The following is a 19,849-nucleotide window of genomic DNA, read 5'->3' as shown; positions in this document are numbered from 1 at the left end:
AATTATGTATATTTAAGTGCTGAGGGTATGAGAGTGGGCTGAATATCAAGCGCTTAATAAATGTCATCATTATTGAAGGGGACAGGTTTGATGGCTTAGGGCTTTGCTATGGCCCAGCTGAAAACTAGAAGTCAGATGGCACAGACAGACCAGGCTGACATGCGGCCGTCAATAATGTATCTGGAGACAAGGAGGCATAATTGAAAACAGGTCTAGGGACTGCAAATTCACTGATGCCTCCACTTCCACAACCACAGCAACACTTCAGGCTACTCAATCAATCAATAATATTTATTATTATTATTATTATTAATTATGGCATTTATTAAGTGCTTACTATGTGCAAAGCACTGTTCTAAGCACTGGGGAGGTTAAAGGTGATCAGGTTGTCCCTCGGGAGGCTCACAGTCTTAATCCCCATTTTACAAATGAGGGAACTGAGGCACAGAGAAGTTAAGTGACTTGCCCAAAGTCACACAGCTAACAATTACCGGAGCCAAGATTTGAACCCATGACCTCTGACTCCAAAGCCCATGCACTTTCTACTGAGCTACGCTGCTTCTCTTCATTGAATGCTTACCATGTGCAGGCACTTTGGAGATTTGAATACAGTGGGGTCGGTAGACATACTCCCTGCCCACAAGAAGATTAGAGTTTGGAGGGGGAGCTAGACACTAAAAAAGACATAATGTACATAGCCACTGGGAGTCTGAGTTTTGGATGGATATCTGGTGTTTCAAGGGGACAGGTCCGAGGGCTTCAAACATTGCTGCAGGCCAGTTGAAAGCTAGGAGTCAAGTAGCACAGACAGACCAGGCTGGCACCCTGTCATCAAAAATGGACTGTAAGACTAAGGGGCATGAGTGGAATCAGGGCTAGGCACTGCAAACACATTCATCTCCTTCTTCCTGGCCGTAGAATTCTTACATATTTACCTGTTTAGGGTGACTGATTTATTTAATGTCTTGTTAGTTCTCATTTTCATCTATTCGCGCACTCATAAATACGGAATTTGTGCCTGTCATGCCTTCTCATAAATAATAATAAATAATGATGGCATTTTTTAAGTGCTTACTATGTTCAAAGCACTGTTCTAAGTGCTGGGGCAGATACAAGGTGATCTGGTTGTCCCACGTGGGGCTCACGATCTTAATCCCCATTTTACAGATGAGTTAACTGAGGCACAGAGAAGTTAAGTGATTTGCCCAGTCACACAGCTGACAATGTGGCAGAGCTGGGATTTGAACCCATGACCTCTGACTCCCAAGCCCATGTTCTTTCCACCGAACCACGCTGCTTTTCTGCTTCTCATGCTCCCTCTTAGATTGTAAATGCTTGAGGGCAGGGTCCACACCTTTCATTTATTTTATGACTCCTCAAATTCCTAGAGGAGGGCTTAATAATAATAATAATAGTATTTGATAAGTGCTTACTATGTGCCAAGCACTGCTTTTAGAGCTGGGGTAGATACAGAGTAATCAAGTTGTCCCACGTGGGGCTCAGTCTCAATCCTCATTTTACAGATGAGGTAACAGAGGCACAGAGAAGTCAAGCAATCCAGTCTAATGCTTAACAAGTACCACTAATAATAAAACAAAAGAGTTGGTAGAATAAAAATGATAAATATGTTGCTATTGATTATCACTGTCACCATCTCCAGGGTGGACTGGGCATCTCCTGGGTGCAAGGAACTATACTTGAGGCTTACGAGGATAGTCAAAATATGTAAAAGATAAAATCCTTACAGATGGGGTTTTTTCAAACAGTATTTGTTAAGCTCTCACTATGCCCCAGGAACTAAGTGCTGGGGTCTTCCTCCAGTGCCTTCGAGTCATTTCCGACTCATAGTGATTCCACGGACACACCCTCTTCAGAAGGACCCATCTTCTATCATAGGGTTATCTGGTATGTTTATCTGTAGAGTTTACTTGGTAAAGATAGGGAAGTGGTTTACCATTGTCTTCTTCAGCACAGTAAAAACTTGAGTCTCTGCCGTTGTCTTTGATCTCAACGTTTTGATCACTTGCTCATTCGCCTCTGACTCTTTCCCAAGCCACTGCTGCCCAGCACAAGTGAATTGACTTTGTATCTCAGATGTTTCGGCTAAGACCTTTCCATTATGTGTAGCCCATAGGGCATAACTCTTAGCTTCATCAGTGAATGCAAACTTTCCTGTCACAATATGGCATCGATTCATAGGTGAGAAGTGCTGGAGTAGATACAAGATTATCAAGCTGGACACAGTCCATGTCCCACATCAGGCTCCCAAACTTAAGCCCCATTTTACAGATGAGGTAACTCAGGTACAGAGAAGTGAAGTGACGTGCTCAAGGTCACACATCATCCAAGTGGCAGAACCTGGATTAGAACTAAGGTCCTTCTGACTCCTGGAGCCGTGATCTATGCACTAGGCCATGCTGCTTCTCATGGGGCTTACAGATAGAGTAGAATCATTGTTATCATCAAGTCGGTGCTGGGTGTCCAGTTCCTGTTTCCAGGATCCTGGGGTGCTCCTAGTCTGATAGAGAGGAGAGAAGAGACAGGATAGACACACAGGATGCCATCCAGGTAGACCCAAACAGAAGGGTGAGAAGCATGCATTGGCAATAATAAATAATAATAATAATAATAATAATAATGGCATTTGTTAAGCTCTTTATGTGCAAAGCACTGTTCTAAGTGCTGGGGGGATACAAGGTGATCAGGTTGGTCCACATGGGGCTCAGTCTTAATCTCCATTTTACAGATGAGGTAACTGGGGCACAGAGAAGTTAAGTGACTTGCCCAAAGTCACACAGCTAACAAGTAGCGGAGCCAGGATTAGAACCCACGACCTCTGACTTCCAAGCCTGGGCTCTTTCCACTGAGCCGCGCTGCTTCTCGTATCACTTAACAAGTCATTTAATTTCTCGGTGTTTCAGTTTCCTCATTTGAAAAATGGGAATCGAATACTGGTTCTCCTTCTCCTCTAGACTGTGAGCCCCACTGTGGGCAAGGAATGTGTCTGTTGTTGTGTTGTACTCTACCAAGCACTTAATACAGAGCTCTATGCACAGTAAGTATTCATTAAATACTATTGAATGAATGAATGAGTTAAAGGGGAGAAAAGCATCACAGGTTTTGATTAGGGATAAGTGAGTGGGAGGGGCTAATTGGGGAGTGTTCCCTGGAGGAGGTGACCTTGAGCTGCAGAGGGGAGGCAGGAGCAAAGGGGGAACAGGCCTAATGTCCAAGTACTGAGAAGTATTTCCATCACCAGTCCTCATTCAGGAGACCAGAGAGCTTCTCAAGCCAACTTTGCCCAAGGCAGCCGGCCATGCCCAGGTTCAACCAGTCCAACCCTATGACCTTCACCCTGAAGGGCATCCCCGGCCTGGAGGACCTGTACCTGTGGCTTTCCCTGCCCTTCTCCTTTATGTTCGTGGCCATTCTCCTGGGCAACAGCGCCATCCTGTTCCTGCTGGCAATGGAGTCTGCCCTGGACAAGCCCATGTACCACCTACTGGCCATGCTTTTGCTAGCTGACCTGGTCTCCACCCTTTCCATGATGCCCCAGGTCCTCAGCCTCCTCTGGTTTGGCATCCAGGACATCAGCCTGGATGCCTGCTTGCTCCAGATGTTCTTCATCTACGGCACCTCAGTGGTGCGCTCCGCCGTGCTGGTGGCCATGGCCTTCGACCGCTACGTGGCCATTTGCAACCCCCTGCACTACACAACTGTGCTCACTGGCTCCCTGGTGCGCTGTCTGGGGATGATGGCGCTGGCCAAAGGGGTGGTTTTGATTCTGCCTGTCCCCCTGCTGCTCAGACAGCTGACCTTCTGCCGGACAGTCATCGCCCACACCTACTGCGATCACATGGCCATGGTCAAGATGGCCTGTGAGCACACCGGGCCCAACCGTGTCTACGGCCTCTGTGTGGTCGTCCTGGTGGGGGGCCTTGATTGTTTGCTCATTGGGTCCTCCTATGCCCTGATCCTGTGGGCTGTGTTGCGGTTGTCTTCCCGTAGAGCCCGCTTCCGTGCCCTCAGCACCTGCTCCTCCCATCTCTCGGTCGTTCTCATCGCCTATGGCCCTGGCCTCTTCTCTGCACTCGTCCACCGCTTTGGCCACGCCATCCCGGTCCACATCCACATCCTCCTGGCCAACCTCTACCTCCTTATCCCCTCTCTGTTTAACCCAGTCATCTTTGGGGTGAGGACCAAGGAGATTCGGGACATGGTCATCAAGCATCTAAATTGCTGCGCTGGGACACGAGCCCAGTAGAGAATGTAGTAACGGGGGTGGGGGTCAGCCTCTTTTTGTTTCATTTATTCAATGATCAATTTGTTTCTTACTATGTGCCAACCACTGTGTTAAACTAGGCCCTTATTTTCCCTATTTGACCTCCCCGCGGTGTTGACTGTGCATTTGGCTGTGAACCCCTTAAGCACTTTGCTACACACCCCAGCCCTACAGTATTTATTATTTACATTAATGTCTGTTCTTCACCCTATTCATTCATTCATTCAATCATATTTATTGAGCACTTACTGTGTGCAGAGCACTGTACCAAGCACTTGGGAAGTCCAAGTTGGCAACATACAGAGACGGTCCCTACCCAACAACGGGCTCACAGTCTAGAAGGGGAAGACAGACAACAAAACAAAACATGGGCAGGTGTCAAGTCATCAGAATAAATAGAAGTAAAGCTAGATGCACATCATTAACAAAATAAATAGAATAGTAAATATGTACAAGTAAAATAAATAGACTAATAAATCTGTACAAACATATATACAGGTGCTGTGGGGAGGGGAAGGAGGTAGGGAGGGTGGGATGGGGAGGGGGAGAAGAAGGAAGGGGCTCAGTCTGGGAAGGCCTCCTGGAGGAGGTGAGCTCTCAGTAGGGCTTTGAAGGGAGGAAGGAAGCTAGCTTGGTGGATGTGCAGAGGGAGGGCATTCCAGGCTAGGGGCAGGATGTGGGCGGGGGTCGATGGCGGGACAGGTGAGAATGAGGCACAGTGAGAAGGTTAGCAGCAGAGGAGCGGAGGGTTCAGGCTGGGCTGTAGAAGGAAAGAAGGGCGGTGAGGTAGGAAGGGGCGAGGTGATGGAGAGCCTTGAAGCCAAGAGTGAGGAGTTTTTGCCTGATGTGTAGGTTGATTGGTAGCCACTGGAGATTTTTGAGGAGGGGTTGCCATGCTGTGCAGGAGGAAGTAACAGAGAAGAGGCAGGGAATCTATACAAGCCAGCATGCCCTATGGCAACCAAATTCAGGAATGGGGCAGTGGTGTTAGGAGGAGAGAGAGAGAGGGAGAGTGAGAGAGAGAGAGAGAGAGAGAGAGAGAGAGAGAGAGAGAGAGAGAGAGAGAGCACAGAGCAAGGGGCTTGGTGTCAGTCAGTCCCCAAGTTTTCAAAGAGCATCCCCAGGAAGATGATGTCCAGGACAGTCCGTCAGAGCTCCCGGGAGGGGAGACAGCACAGACAGGCACAGGCACATGTGGACAGGTACAGTAATGACAGGAATGAGCCAGGTCAGTTGAAGGGCCATAATAGTGGAGCTGACTTCAAGTGACCTGTAGGAAAGGTGAAGGGAAATTTTTAGGAAACAAAGACATGTCAGCCTTTAACAAAATTTTGCAACGAACCTTTCAATACCTGTTCTCCCTACTACTTAGACTGTGAACTCCACGTGGGACTTGATTATCTTGTATTTACTGCAGCACTTAATGCAGTGCTTGGTATATAGTAAGTTCTTAACATGTTCCACCATTATTATTTCTTAGGGAATCTATTCCATTGGCAATGAAAGCATTAGGCCTTGTATTGTTTGCCATGTGATCTTGGGCAGGTCACTTAATTTCTCTGGACCTCAGTTTTCTCAACTGAAAATGGGAATTAAATCCTACCTCTTACTTAGACTGTGAGCCACACGTAGGACAGGGACTGTGTCCTACCTGATTAATTTGTATCTACTTCAGCACTTCAAACTGATCGACATGTAGTAAGAATTTAATAAATATAATAATAATAATCCTTGTCCTTGAAAGCCTGAGAGTCTGATGGGAGGATACAAAAGTTGCACACACACACACACACACACACACACACACACACACACACACACACTCTCTCTCTCTCTCTCTCTCTCTCTCTCTCTCTCTCTCTCTCTCACACACACACTATACTGGGCGATAGGAGGAGGGACAGATGAAGAAGAAGGCACGGTCTCTAATCGTAAGAAGCTGACAGTCTCATGGAGGAGGAGGATCAGAACCAGAAACCCAGACACACTGAACAGGAGGTAATGTGAGCTCACGGAAAGAACAAGGGCCTGAGCATTAGAGGACCTTTAGATAAGGCCTCAGTTACCTTATCTGTAAAATGCGGATTAACACTGTGAGCCCCATGTGAGATCAGGACTTTGTCCAACCTGATTAGTTTGTATATACCCCAGAACTTAGTCCAGTGCCTGGCACATAGTAAACACTTGAAAAGCAGCGTGGCTTAGTGCAAAGAGCACAGGCCTGTGAGTCAGAGGTCATAGATTCTAATTCCAGTTCCGCCACTTGTCAGCTGTGTCTTTGGGCAAATCACTCAACTTCTCTGTATCTCAGCTGCCTCGTCTGTAAAATGGGGATTAAGACTCTGAGCCCCACGTGGACAACCTGATTATCTTGTATCTCCCCCAATACTTAGAACAGTGCTTCTCATATATTGTAAGCACTTAACAAATGCCATTATTATAATTATTTTTATTACCCTGTCCTCCTATATCCTGTGTTTTCAGGTCATGTTTTGACAGGGTTGATATAAGGGAATTAGGGAATGTTCATCCAGCAACATGAGCCTGTCTGCTTATGTCACATCATGGTATTGGAGGAAACGGCTTTTACATATGCTTGGGAGCCCATGGGACAGCAGTGCAGCTGACAACTACTGACTTTTTCCTCCAAGTGAGGTTTTGGATGAACCCAGCCCCTGTGATGTAGAGCTGAGTGAACAGTGGATCTGAGATAGTTCAGACCCCCCTGAAGTTTGACTTTTTAACTTTGAAAACTCACTCAGATGGAGCTATCAGGGTTACCTAGTCTTTAGAAAGTCACTCACAAAGAAGGTGTGTGTGTTTGACTGAAATAGGCAGTGGGAAGGGCTTATTTTATGTGACTTTACAAAGAGAAACTTCTTCCTTCCTCCCTGCCCTCCCCTGCCCCAACTTGAAATGGGAATATCCTTGAAAGAGCCAGCCCTTAAAGGGCCAGGTAACAGGCAGTTGATGGGAAAACCCAGACTGGACAGATGGGCATCCAGGAAGCATTTGATTTGGACAGTGCATTCCAATATCATATAGCTGATCTCCCAGGGCATCTCAGTCAGGCACTTCCAGCCATTCCCATGGTAACCAGTGCTGAAAACTGAATAAAGGCACAACACCTCAGGGAGGACAGTACTTCAGTTGGCTACCATGGAAACCATGCCCAGGCAGGAAGGGGCAAGGAGGAACAGAAAGGGTACTTTCATGGCTTAGTGGAAAGAGCATGGGCTTGAGAGTCAGAAGACGTGGGTTCTAATCCCACCTCCACCACTTGTCTGCTGGGTGACCTTGGTAAAGTCACTTAACGTCTCTGTGCCTCAGTTACCTCATCTGTAAAATGGGGATTAAAAATGTAAGCCCCACATGGGACAACCTGATTACCCTGTATCTAGTGGCCTGACACTTAGTAAGCACTTAACAAATACCATAAAAAAGCATTAGATGATCAGTTAAACAATCATATTTACTGAGCACTTACTGTCTGCAGTGCACTGTACTAAGAACTTGGGAGAGTACCATGTAATAAACTTGATAGACACATTCCTTGCCCACAATGGGCTTACACTCTAGAGGGAGAGACAGACCTTAATATGAATAAATACATTGTGAATATGTCTGTAAGTGTTTTAGGACTGAGGGAGGGGTGAATAAAGGTTGTTAATCACCCAAATCAAATAGAGGCTGATCTGGGGAAATCCCCAGAAACTCTATTTAAGGGGCTGATGCTAGTGATGCAAGGGACTGTGTGGCCAATTACATTAATTGTAATAATAATAATAATAATGGCATTTATTAAGCGCTTACTATGTGCATAGCACTGTTCTAAACGCTGGGGAGGTTACAAGGTGATCAGGTTGTCCCACAGGGGGCTCACAGTCTTAATCCCCATTTTACAGATGAGGTAACTGAGGCACAGAGAAGTTAAGTGACTTGCCCACAGTCACACAGCTGACAATTGGCGGAGCCAGGGTTTGAACCCATGACCTCTGACTCCAAAGCCCGGGCTCTTTCCACTGAGCCAGGCTGCTTCTCTAATAGCAGGGGTTATGCTGGGATTAGTAATAGCAGGGTAAATGCTAATTGACCTCCATCACTTCTGCCTGTCCCCCCACCAGACTGAGCCCCCCTTTTCCTCTCCTCGTCCCCATCCCCCCCACCCTACCTCCTTCCCCTCCCTACAGCACCTGTATATCATCAATCGTATTTATTGAGTGCTTACTGTGTGCAGAGCACTGTACTAAGCGCTTGGGAAGTACAAGATGGCAACATATAGAGACAGTCCCTACACAACAGTGGTCTCACAGTCTAAAAGATTGTACAGATTTATTATTCTATTTATTTTACTTGTACATATTTACTATTCTATTTATTTTGTTAATGATGTGTATCTAGCTTTATTTCTATTTATTCTGATGACTTGACACCTGTCCACATGCTTTGTTTTGTTGTCTGCCTCGCCCTTCTAGACTGTGAGCCCGTTGTTGGGTAGGGACCGTCTCTATAAGCTGTCAACTTGTACTTCCCAAGCGCTTAGTACAGTGTTCTGCACACATTAAGCACTCAATAAATACGATTGAATGAATGAATGAATGAACCCCGGGAGACACCCTGCGACTTCAATAGAGAAGCAGAGAATCCCCAGTTGGGCTGGACCTTCTCCTTCTCATCTGCTTCAGCCTTCTGCCTCTGGCATGGGTGTAAACTAGGCTGTTATCATGCACACCACCAATGGCATTTATTGATCATCAACTAAGTGTGAAGCACTGTAATAAGCACTTGGGAGAGCCCCTCAGAAGCAAGACACATGATCCCTGCTTTTAGCTCCCATGAAGCTTACAGTCTAATGAAGTGGACAGATTGACAGACATTATTTTAAAATAGTGGCTGAAGGAGGAGAACCAAAGTTATAACAAAATTTCATAAATGTTTCATGAAAGTCATTGAATGGGGTGTTGGAGATCTGATCTATTTTAGGCTCTTCAGGAAAAGGAGACACCATAGTCCTTAGTGGTAGGTCCTAATTCTCACCTCTCCACCATTCACTTGGAGGAAGTTCTTCATGAGGTCTCACTGAAGTCCCTTTTGCTGCAGCTAAAGACCATTTACTCTCATCCTGGTAACCTGCTGATCACTGTCCACAGTGTAATACCCTGAATCCTTTCCAAGGTCTCCATCACTCCATCCCCCTACCCAGGAGCAAAATGGCTGGACTACCCCTCCATCCCTGCCCCCTCCCATGCCCAGACATAACCCTGAGCACTTTGGGAAAACAACCCTGGATGTGCCCTTCCACTCCCTTCCACATTGTGTGCATGGGCATATAACCTCTTGCTGGGCTGATGCATTTCCTTATGCAGGGTCTGCCTCTATATCTAAGCCAGTCTCCTGGTGCCCAGGTCATTGCAGATTCAATTTGTGGATAGCAACCCCTGCTCCAGGCTGGTCTGACTGCTGTCATGGCCTCCCTGCTGTTTCCCATTGTTTAAAGCTCTGCTTCACTGGGTCATTTATTCTGCTCTTTTGGTTTGCATGTGCCCCCTTACCTCTTGAATAAAGGACACATTCCTTGTCCTTCCTTCTATACATCCCTTTACCACCCACCCAGCCACTCCTCCCCTTAAAGGATACACTAATTAGGCCCAGTCAAGTTCAGCTTCCTCAGTTCCAGCTGAGTGGCAGAAAGGGGATGACCATTGGCTGTGGAAAGCTTTTAATAAAATAATAATGGTATTTATTTATCTTTTTATTAAATGTTATGTGCCAAGCCCTTTTTTTTAACTGGGACACTGTCCTGGCTGGTAATAATAATAATGGTATTTGTTAAGCACTTACTATGTGCCAAGCACTGTTCTAAGCACTGAGCACTGTTCTAAGCACGGAACTCACCTTCCTGACTGAATCAGGGACAACAGGAACTTCCTCCCATCCTAATGGAACTACTGGGTTGGGGGTGATCACCAGGGGATCACTAGGGTCCGAGGTAGGCATGCAGTGCTGCATGAATTTAGCCGCAGCAGTGTTTGTGTCGTTCAATGCTTGGCCCATAATAAGTGAAAGATTCCCCTCTGGGGTAGAGCCTATTGTACACAGTGCAATGAGGGAGAGGGCAAGAAAGGGGTCTCCAGACTATATTTCCCTCTCTGGAGTAGCCTTCACACCTAAGCAACATGGCTTGGTGAAAAGAGCACAGGCTTGGAAGTCATGGTCATGGGTTCTAATCTTGGCTCCTCCACTTAGCTGTGTGGCTTTGGACAAGTGTGGCTCAGTGGAAAAGAACATGGGCTCTGGAGTCAGAGATCATGGGTTCAAATCCCGGCTCTGCCAATTGTCAGCTGTGTGACTTTGGGCAAATCACTTAACTTCTCTGGGCCTCAGTTACCTCAACTGTAAAATGGGGATTAAGACTGTGAGCCCCCCGTGGGACAACCTGATCACCTTGTGACCTCCCCAGTGCTTAGAACAGTGCTTTGCACATAGTAAGTGCTTAATAAATGCCATTATTATTATTATTATTATCATTCTCTGTGCCTCAGTTACCTCATCTGTAAAATGGAGATTAAGACTGTAAGCTCCATGTGGGGCAACATGATAACCTTGTATCCACCCCAGTGCTTAGAACAGTTCTTGACACATAGTAAGCGCTTAGTAAATACCATCATGATTATTATTATTATTATTCTACCTTTGGGGGCATTTGTGCTCCTGGGCACGCTAGAAAGGTGGTGGAGTCAGAGAGGACCCAGCCCTTAAATCTAAACAAGTGAAATCGGACAATATGTCTCAAATCAATCAGAGGGAAGGCCTAAAAATGATTCAATCAACTTCTAGCTGTCATGTCTCTTTCCCCATATTGACTTGGGCATTCTAGACTGTGAACCCGTTGTTGGATAGGGACTCTCTCTATAGGTTGCTGAATTGTACTTCCCAAGCACTTAGGACAGTTCTCTGCATCCAGTAAGCACTCAATAAATACGATTGAATGAATGTATGAGGCATCCATAAAGGGACAAGGATCAGCAGCACTTACATAGAGCAGAGTGGTCAGACTTTAGGGACATGTCCATTTTTGCCCCTCAGCCACCTCAGGGGTCTCAGGGCTCTCATTCATTCATTCATTCATTCATTCATTCATTCATTCATTCATCCAATCATATTTACTGAACGCTTACTGTGTGCAGAGCACTGCACTAAGCACTAGGAAAGTACAAGTCCTCAACATTTAGAGATAATCCCTACCCAACAGCAGGCTCACAGTCTAGAAGGGGGAGACAGACAACAAAACAAAACATGTAGACAGGTGTCAAAATCGTCAGAACAAATAGAATTAAAGCTAAATTTACATCATTAACAAAATAAATAGAATAGTAAATATGTACAAGTAAAATAAATAGAGTAATAAATATGTACATATATATATATATACAAGTGCTATGGGGAGGGGAAGGAGGTAGGGTGGGGGGGATGGGGAGGAGGAGAGGAAAAAGGGGGTTCAGTCTGGGAAGGCCTCCTGGAGCAGATGAGCTCTCAGTAGAGCTTTAAAGGGTGGAAGAGAGCTAGCTTGGAGGAGCTAACTCTCTTCCTCTCTTGAAGAACCTACTGAGAGCTCACCTCCTCCAGGAGGCCTTCCCAGACTGAGCGCCTTCCTTCTTCTCCCCATCATCCCCCTCTCCATCCCCCCATGTTACCTCCTTCCCTTCCCCACAGCACCTGTATATATGTATATATGTATATATGTTTGTACATACTTATTACTCTATTTATTTATTTTACTTGTACATATATATTCTATTTATTTTATTTTGTTAGTATGTTTGGTTTTGTTCTCTGTCTCCCCCTTTTAGACTGTGAGCCCACTGTTGGGTAGGGACTGTCTCTATATGTTGCCAACTTGTACTTCCCAAGCGCTTAGTACAGTGCTCTGCACACAGTAAGCGCTCAATAAATACGATTGATTGATTGATTGATTGATTGATTGATTGATTGATTGATGTGTGGAGGGAGGACATTCCAGTCCAGGGGGAGGATGTGGGCCAGGGGTCGACAGTGGGACAGGTGAGAACGAGGTACAGTGAGGAGGTTAGTGGCAGAGGAGCAGAGGGTGCAGGGTGGGCTGTAGAAAGAGAGAAGGGAGGTGAGGTAGGAGGGGGCTAGGTGATGGAGAGCCTTGAAGCCGAGAGTGAGGAGTTTTTGCTTGATGCGTAGGTTGACAGGCAGCCACTGGAGATTTTTGAGGAGGGGAGTAACATGTCCAGAGCGTTTCTGCACAAAGATGATCCGGGCAACAGAGGGAAGTATATACTGAAGTGGGGAGTGACAGGAAGATGGGAGATCAGAGAGGAGGCTGATGCAGTAATCCAGTCGGGATAGGATGAGAGATTGAAACAGAAAGGTAGCAGTTTAGATGGATAGGAAAGGGCGGATCTTGGTGATGTTGAGGTGAGAGTGGCTGGTTTTGGTGATGGATTGGATGTGTGGGGTGAACGAGAGAGCGAAGTCGAGGATGACACCAAGTTTGTGGGCTTGGGAGATGGGAAGGATGGCAGTGCCATCTACAGTGGCGGGAAAGTCAGGGAGAGGACAGGGCTTGGGAGGGAAGACAAGGAGTTCAGTCTTGGACATATTGAGTTTTAGATGGCGGACAGACATCCAGATGGAGATGTCCTGAAGGCAGGAGGAGACACAAGACAGGAGGGAGGGAGAGAGAGCAGGGGCAGAGATGTGGATTTGGGTGTCATCAGTGTAGAGATGATAGTTGAAGCCATGGGAGCGAATGAGTTCACCAAATGAACTCAGTTGATGGAGTCTCCCTGGGGCCTTTTGCTGGAGCTGGTGGTAGCAGTGAGGAGTTGTGCAGGACCCTACCTATTCCCCAGTATTAGAGTCAGGATCCTCTGGCGGATATGCTTGGTGTTAATGCCATACACCAGCGGGTTGAGCACGGGGGGCACCAGGAGGTAGAGGTTGGCCACGAAAATGTGAACCTGAGGTTGCATCCAGTGACCAAAGCGGTGGGTGAAGAAGGAGAAGAAAGCTGGGATGTAGAAGACCAGGATGACACATACATGGGCCCCACAGGTGCTGAAGGCTTTGAGCTGTGCATCCTGGGAGGGCAGGTGGAGCACAGTATGGAGGATGAAGCCATAAGAAAAGACAATGAGCACCACGTCCATCCCTGTGACTGAGAGTGCAGCTGTCAGGCCATAGATGATGTTGATCTTGATGTTGGCACATGCCAGCTTAGCAATGCCCATGTGGTCACAGTAGGTGTGGGAGATCACATGATGCCCACAGAATGGCAATCTGTGGATCAGGATGATAAATGGAAAGACGAATAAGAGGCCTCGGACTATGCAGGCCATTACAATTTTCCCAATGACCCCAGGGCTGAGGATGGATGAGTAGTGTAGTGGGCGGCAGATGGCTACAAAGCGGTCAAAAGCCATGGCCAGCAGGACAGCTGACTCGGTGCCAAAGACCATGTGGACAAAGAACATTTGGGTGAGGCAGCCATAGTAGGAGATGTGCTGGACCCCAAACCAGAAGATGGCCAGCATCTTAGGTAATGTGGTAGAGCAAAGCACCAGGTCTGTGAGCGAGAGGATGCAGAGGAAGAGATACATGGGCTTGTGGAGGGTCTTGTCAGAGGCAACAACAAACAGGATGGTGCCACTGCCCAGCAGAGCTGTGATGTACATGGAGCAGAAGGGGAGGGAGATCCAGATGTGCTGATCCTCCATCCCAGGAATGCCTAACAGGAGGAACATGGAAGGATGGAAGCTGGTAGTGTTGGAAATCAACATGGTGACCTGGGAAGAAGAAGCAGAAGTGGGGAGGGACAATCTCTAAAATTATCCCAAGAAGACTAATTACTCAAAGTCAACTCAAGACCCAAATCCTTCTTAGAGCAGTGCTCAGTGCTTAGAACAGTAAGTGCTTAACAAACCCCAAATAATAAATAGTATTATTCAGGAAGCCTGCCAGGTAAACCCCTTACCATTTTTCTAGCTTTGGTTAGTCTCATCAACCCAGTGTCTTCTGTACTTATTCATTCATTCATTCAATCACATTAATTGAGTGCTTACTGCGAGCAGAGTGTTGTACTAAATACTTGTCAACCTACAAATCAAGCAAAAACTCCTCACTCTTGGCTTCAAGGCTCTCCGTCACCTCAACCCCTCCTCCTCACCTCCCTTCTCTCCTTCTACAGCCCCCTTTCTACTGAACTCAACTAATTCACTCCCTTATCCTTTCATCAAACTCATTCCACTGACCCACAGCCCTCGATGCCACCCTAAACTTGTCCTTATCCTGACTTTCCCATCAATGTAGATGGCACCACTATTCTTCTTGTCACATAAATCTGTGACCTTGGCACCATTACCACTGACTCCTCTCTCTCATTCAATGCTCATATTCAATCCATCACTAAATCCTGTGGGTTCATTCATTCATTCATTCAATCGTATTTATTGAGCACTTACTGTGTGCAGAGCACTGTACTAAGTTCTTGGGAAGTACAAGTTAGCAACATATAGAGACGGTACCTACCCAACAGAAGATCACAGTGGGTTCTAACTTCACGACATCACTAAAATCCACGCTTGCCTCTAATGACTTCTAGACTGTGAGCCCACTGTTGGGTAAGGACCATCTCTATATGTTGCCAACTTGTACTTCCCAAGTGCTTAGTACAGTGCCCTGCACACAGTAAGAGCTCAATAAATACGATTGAATGAATGAATGAATAATGACCTGACTACTTACTTTTTTGAAAAATTCGTACTATCAGGCATGATATCCCTAACAGTCCCTCCTTAGTCCCTCCCCACTCCTGCCCGTTCTTCAACTCGCCCATCTTTCCCAGGATTATCTCTAGAGGAGATCTCCTGCCTTCTCTCAAATCCACCCCCTCCACCTGCATATCCAACCCCATTCCTTTGCACCTTATCAAACACTTGCCTCCTCCCTTCTTCCCTCCCAAAACTGCCATCTTCAACTGTTCACTCTCCAATAGCTTCTCCCCAGCAGGTTTCAAACATTCTTATGTCTCCCTTATCCTAAAAAAGCCCCCTCATTTGACCCAATGGCTCTCTCCTTCCATTCTCCCCGAACTCCTTGAGTGAGTTGTCTACACCTGCTGTCTCAAGTTCCCTCTCCAATTCTCTCCTTGAATTGGCTCCTGTTCTCTTCACTCCAGAAGGGTGACCCTCTCGAAAGTCACAAAGTGTCTCCTTCTTGCCAAATCCAATAACTTCTACCCTATCCTAATCCTCCTTGACCACTCAGCTGCCTTCAACACTGTCGACCACCCTCTTGTCCTGGAAACATTATCCAACTTCGGCTTCAGTGACTCTGTCCTCTTCTGGTTCTCCTCCTATCTCTCTGGCCACTCATTCTCAGTCTCTTTCATAGGCTCCTCCTCTGCCTCCCACCCTCTAACTGTGGATGTCCCTCAGGGTTCAGTTCTGGGTCCCCTTCTATTCCCCATCTACACCCACTCCCTTGGAGAACTCATTCACTCACAGGGCTTCACCTGTCACCTCTATGCAGATGAATTCCAAATCTATATCTGCAGCCCTGATTTCTCTCCCTCTCTGCAGTCTCACATTTCCTCCTGCCTTCAGGTTACCCTCACCTTACCTCGTTCTCGCCTGTCCCACCATGGGCAACATCCTACCTCTGGTATGGACTGCCCTCCCTCTACACATCCACCAAACTAGCTCTCTGCCTCCCTTCAAAGCCCTACTGAGAGCTCACCTCCTCCAGGAGGCCTTCCCAGACTGAGCTCCCCTTTGTTCCTCTCCTCCTCCTCCTCCCCTCCTCATCACCCCCATCCATCCATCTACGCTGCCTCCTTCCCCACCCCACAGCACTTGTGTATATTTGTACATATTTATTACTCTATTTATTTTATGAATGATGTGTATATAGCTATAATTCTATTTATTCTGATGGTATTCACACTTGTCAACTTGTTTTGTGTTGTTGTCTGTCTCCCCCTTCTAGATGTCGGTGGGTAGGGATCGTCTCTATATCTTGCCTCATCTGTAAAATGGGGATGAAGACTGTAAGCCCCCCGTGGGACAACCTGATCACCTTGTAACCTCCCCAGCACTTAGAACAGTGTTCAGCACATAGTAAGCGCTTAATAAATGCCATCATTATTATTATTATTGCCGATTTGTACTTCCCAAGCACTTAGTACAGTGTTCCGCACACAGTAAGAGCTCAATAAGCAGCATGGCTCAGTGGAAAGAGCCCAGGCTTTGGAGTCAGAGGTCATGGGTTCAAAATTCAGATCCGCCAGTTGTCAGCTGTGTGACTTTGGGCAAGTCCCTTAACTTCTCTGTGCTTCAGTTACCTCATCTGTAAAAATGGGGATTAAGACTGTGAGCGCCCCATGGGACAACCTGATCACCTTGTAATCTCCCCAGCACTTAGCTCCCCAGCTTTGCACATAGTAAGTGCTTAATAAATGCCATTATTATTATTATTGTTAATGATAAATGATTGAATGAATGAATAAATATCTCTACTTTGTTGTCCTCCAATCAGTGCAAATTTAACATGTCTAAAGCAGACTCCTTATCTTACCACCCAAATCCTGTCCTCCCTCTGACTTTCCCATCACTGGAGTTGGCACCACCATCCTTCTTGTCTTACAAGCCCTTAACCTTGGCATTTTCCTTGACTCTTCTCTCTCATTCAACACATATACTCAGTTCATCACTAAATCTTGTCGGATCCACATTCACAACTTCACTAAACCATCCTTTCCTCTCCATCGAAACATCCAAGCATTTATCCTATCCCAACTTGATTACTGTATCAGTTTCCTTACTGATTTCTCAACCTCCTGTCTGAAGTACAGTCCATACTTCATTCTGCCGCCTGAATCGTTTTTCTGCAAAAGCATTCAGGCCATGTTTCCCCACTTCTCAAGAACCTCCAGTGGTTGCCCATTCACCTTCACATCAAACAGAAACTCCTATGATCAGCTTTGAAGCACTCAATCACCTTGCGCTCTCCTACTACAACCCAGGCCACACTCCTCACTCCTCTAATGCTAATATTCTCACTGTACCTCCATCTCATCTATCTTGCCACCGACCTTTCACCCTTGTCCTGCCACTGGCCTGGCATGCCATCCTTCTTTATATATGATAGAAAATTACTCTTCCCCACTTCAAAACCTTATTAAAGGCACATCTCCTCCAAGAGGCCTTCCCTGACTAAGCCCTCCTCCTTTCCTCTTCTCCTACTCCCTTCTGTGTCACTTTAGCACTTGGACTTCCTCTCTTTATTCAACCCCCCTCCCAGCCCCATGGCATTTATGTACATTTCTTGTAATTCATTTATTTATGTTAATGTCTATCTCCCCCTCTAGAATGTAAGCTCCTTGTTAGCAGGGTATGTCTTACATTGTTATATTGTACTCTCCCAAGTGCTTAGTACAGTGCTCTGTGCACGGTAAGCACTCAATAAATATGACTAACTTACTAACCGTCATGTGGCCTGATTCTCTAAAACAGGTAAGATTGTTTTTTAAACTGCATGAGTGACAACAGACATCAGTGATACTGAGGGTTCCTGAAGACATTTGTGTCATTTGCTGACACCAGAAAGGAAAGGAATATTAGTGAAGAAATATTTACCAAATTGACATTGTTGTACTATAAATCCTAAGGGAATGTGGATAAAGGTAGAATCATCATCATCATCAATCGTATTTATTGAGTGCTAACTATGTGCAGAGCACTGTACTAAGTGCTAGGGAAGTACAAATTCGCAACATATAGAGACAGTCCCTACCCAACAGTGGGCTCACAGTCTAGAAGGGGGAGACAGAGAACAAAACCAAACATATTAACAAAATAAAATAAATAGAATAAATATGTACAAATAAAATAAATAAATAAATAGAGTAATAAATACGTATAAACATATATACATACATACAGGTGCTGCGGGGAGGGGAAGGAGGTAAGTCGGGGGGATGGGGAGGGGGAGGAGGGGGAGAAGAAGGAGGGGGCTCAGTCTGGGATGGCCTCTGGAGGAGGTGAGCTCTCAGTAGGGCTTTGAAGGGAGGAAGAGAGCTAGGTTCTGGACAAAGACAATCCGGGCAGCAGCATGAAGTATGGATTGAAGTGGGGAGAGAAATGAGGATGGGAGATCAGAGAGAAGGCTGATACAGTAGTCCAGATGGGATAGGATGAGAGCTTGAACAAGCAGAATAGTGGTTTGGATGGAGACGAAAGGGCGGATCTTGGCAATGTTGCGGAGCTGAGACCGGCAGGTTTTGGTGGCAGCTTGGATGTGAGGGGTGAATGAGAGAGCAGAATCGAGGATGACACCAAGGTTGCGGGCTTGTGAGATGGGAAGGATGGTAGTGCCATCTACAGTGATGGGAAAGTCAGGGAGAGGGCAGGGTTTGGGAGGGAAGACAAGCAGTTCAGTCTTGGACATGTTGAGTTTCAGGTGGCGGGCAAACATCCAGATGGAGATGTCCTGAAGACAGGAGGAGATGCGAGCCTGGAGAGAGGGGGAGAGAGCAGGGGCAGAGATGTAGATCTGGGTGTCATCAGCATAGAGATGATAGTTGAAGCCGTGGGAGCGAATGAGGTCACCAAGGGAGTGCGTGTAGATTGAGAACAGAAGGGGACCAAGTACTGAACCTTGGGGAACCCCCACAGTAAGAGGATGGGAGGGGAGGAGGAGCCTGCAAAAGAGACTGAGAAAGAACGACTGGAGAGATAAGAGGAGAACCAGGAGAGGACGGAGTCTGTGAAGCCAAGGTCAGATAGCGTGTTGAGGAGAAGGGGGTGGTCCACAGTGTCGAATGCAGCTGAGAGGTCGAGGAGGATTAGGATAGAGTATGAGCCGTTGGATTTGGCAAGCAGGAGGTCATTGGTGACCTTTGAGAGGGCAGTTTCCGTGGAATGCAGGGGACGGAAGCCAGACTGGAGGAGGTCGAGGAGAGAGTTGTTGTTGAGGAATTCTAGGCAGCGCGTGTAGACAACTCGTTCAAGGAGTTTGGAAAGGAATGGTAGGAGGGATATGGGGCGATAACTAGAAGGTGAGGTGGGGTCAAGAGAGGGTTTTTTTTAGGATGGGAGAGACATGGGCATGTTTGAAGGCAGAGGGGAAGGAACCAGTGGAGAGTGAGCGGTTGAAGGTAGAATTCTACATATTGGAAATTTTCAAACTGCAAACCTGAAGTCTAAAAGCAGTAAACCCCTGAAATTATATGATATTATATGCAGTTTTTAATTCCTCTACTCCCTAGTAACTAATGAAGAAAGGGGATCAGGAATTATATACCAAGGAGAAGAGAAGGTTTGGGGGAGGCCTATAAAGAGCCTTCAAGATGAAAATAGCTATCGCTAGAAGAGTGTCAACCATTTTTCAAACTCACCAATTCGTGGTAAGTGCAAATAACTTCATATTGTAGCATGAAGGGTTTAGATTAGACAGAAAAAAACGGAGAGAGTGGTGAGATAGGGGAAGGGATAATTGAAGGGCATTGGGGCACCTTTCCTGAGGACCGTAAAGAACAGG

General features: G+C 46.4%; 2 protein-coding genes across 2 annotated transcripts; one reads left to right on the top strand and one right to left on the bottom strand.

Moving 5' to 3' along the window:
* The first annotated feature begins 3,316 nt into the window (after nt 1-3,316).
* Nucleotides 3,317-4,264, top strand: LOC119942604 (putative olfactory receptor 52P1). Its single transcript, XM_038763462.1, has one exon. The coding sequence runs from the start codon at nt 3,317-3,319 to the stop codon at nt 4,262-4,264; it is 948 nt and encodes a 315-aa protein (XP_038619390.1).
* Nucleotides 4,265-5,543: 1,279 nt separating this feature from the next.
* Nucleotides 5,544-14,091, bottom strand: LOC119942595 (olfactory receptor 52D1-like). The gene is made up of 4 exons (XM_038763451.1): nt 13,154-14,091; nt 10,974-11,043; nt 10,178-10,285; nt 5,544-5,552 (listed from the first exon to the last, which is right to left on the bottom strand). Exons 1-4 carry the CDS (start codon nt 14,089-14,091, stop codon nt 5,544-5,546), a joined length of 1,125 nt encoding a protein of 374 aa, XP_038619379.1.
* Between the last annotated feature and the right edge of the window lie 5,758 nt (nt 14,092-19,849).

The sequence above is a fragment of the Tachyglossus aculeatus genome, chromosome 2 (assembly GCF_015852505.1).
Source record: "Tachyglossus aculeatus isolate mTacAcu1 chromosome 2, mTacAcu1.pri, whole genome shotgun sequence".
Lineage (NCBI taxonomy): Eukaryota > Metazoa > Chordata > Mammalia > Monotremata > Tachyglossidae > Tachyglossus > Tachyglossus aculeatus.
The sequence above is the reverse complement of the archived record's forward strand: the minus strand, read 5'-3'. Positions and strand labels throughout refer to the sequence as shown.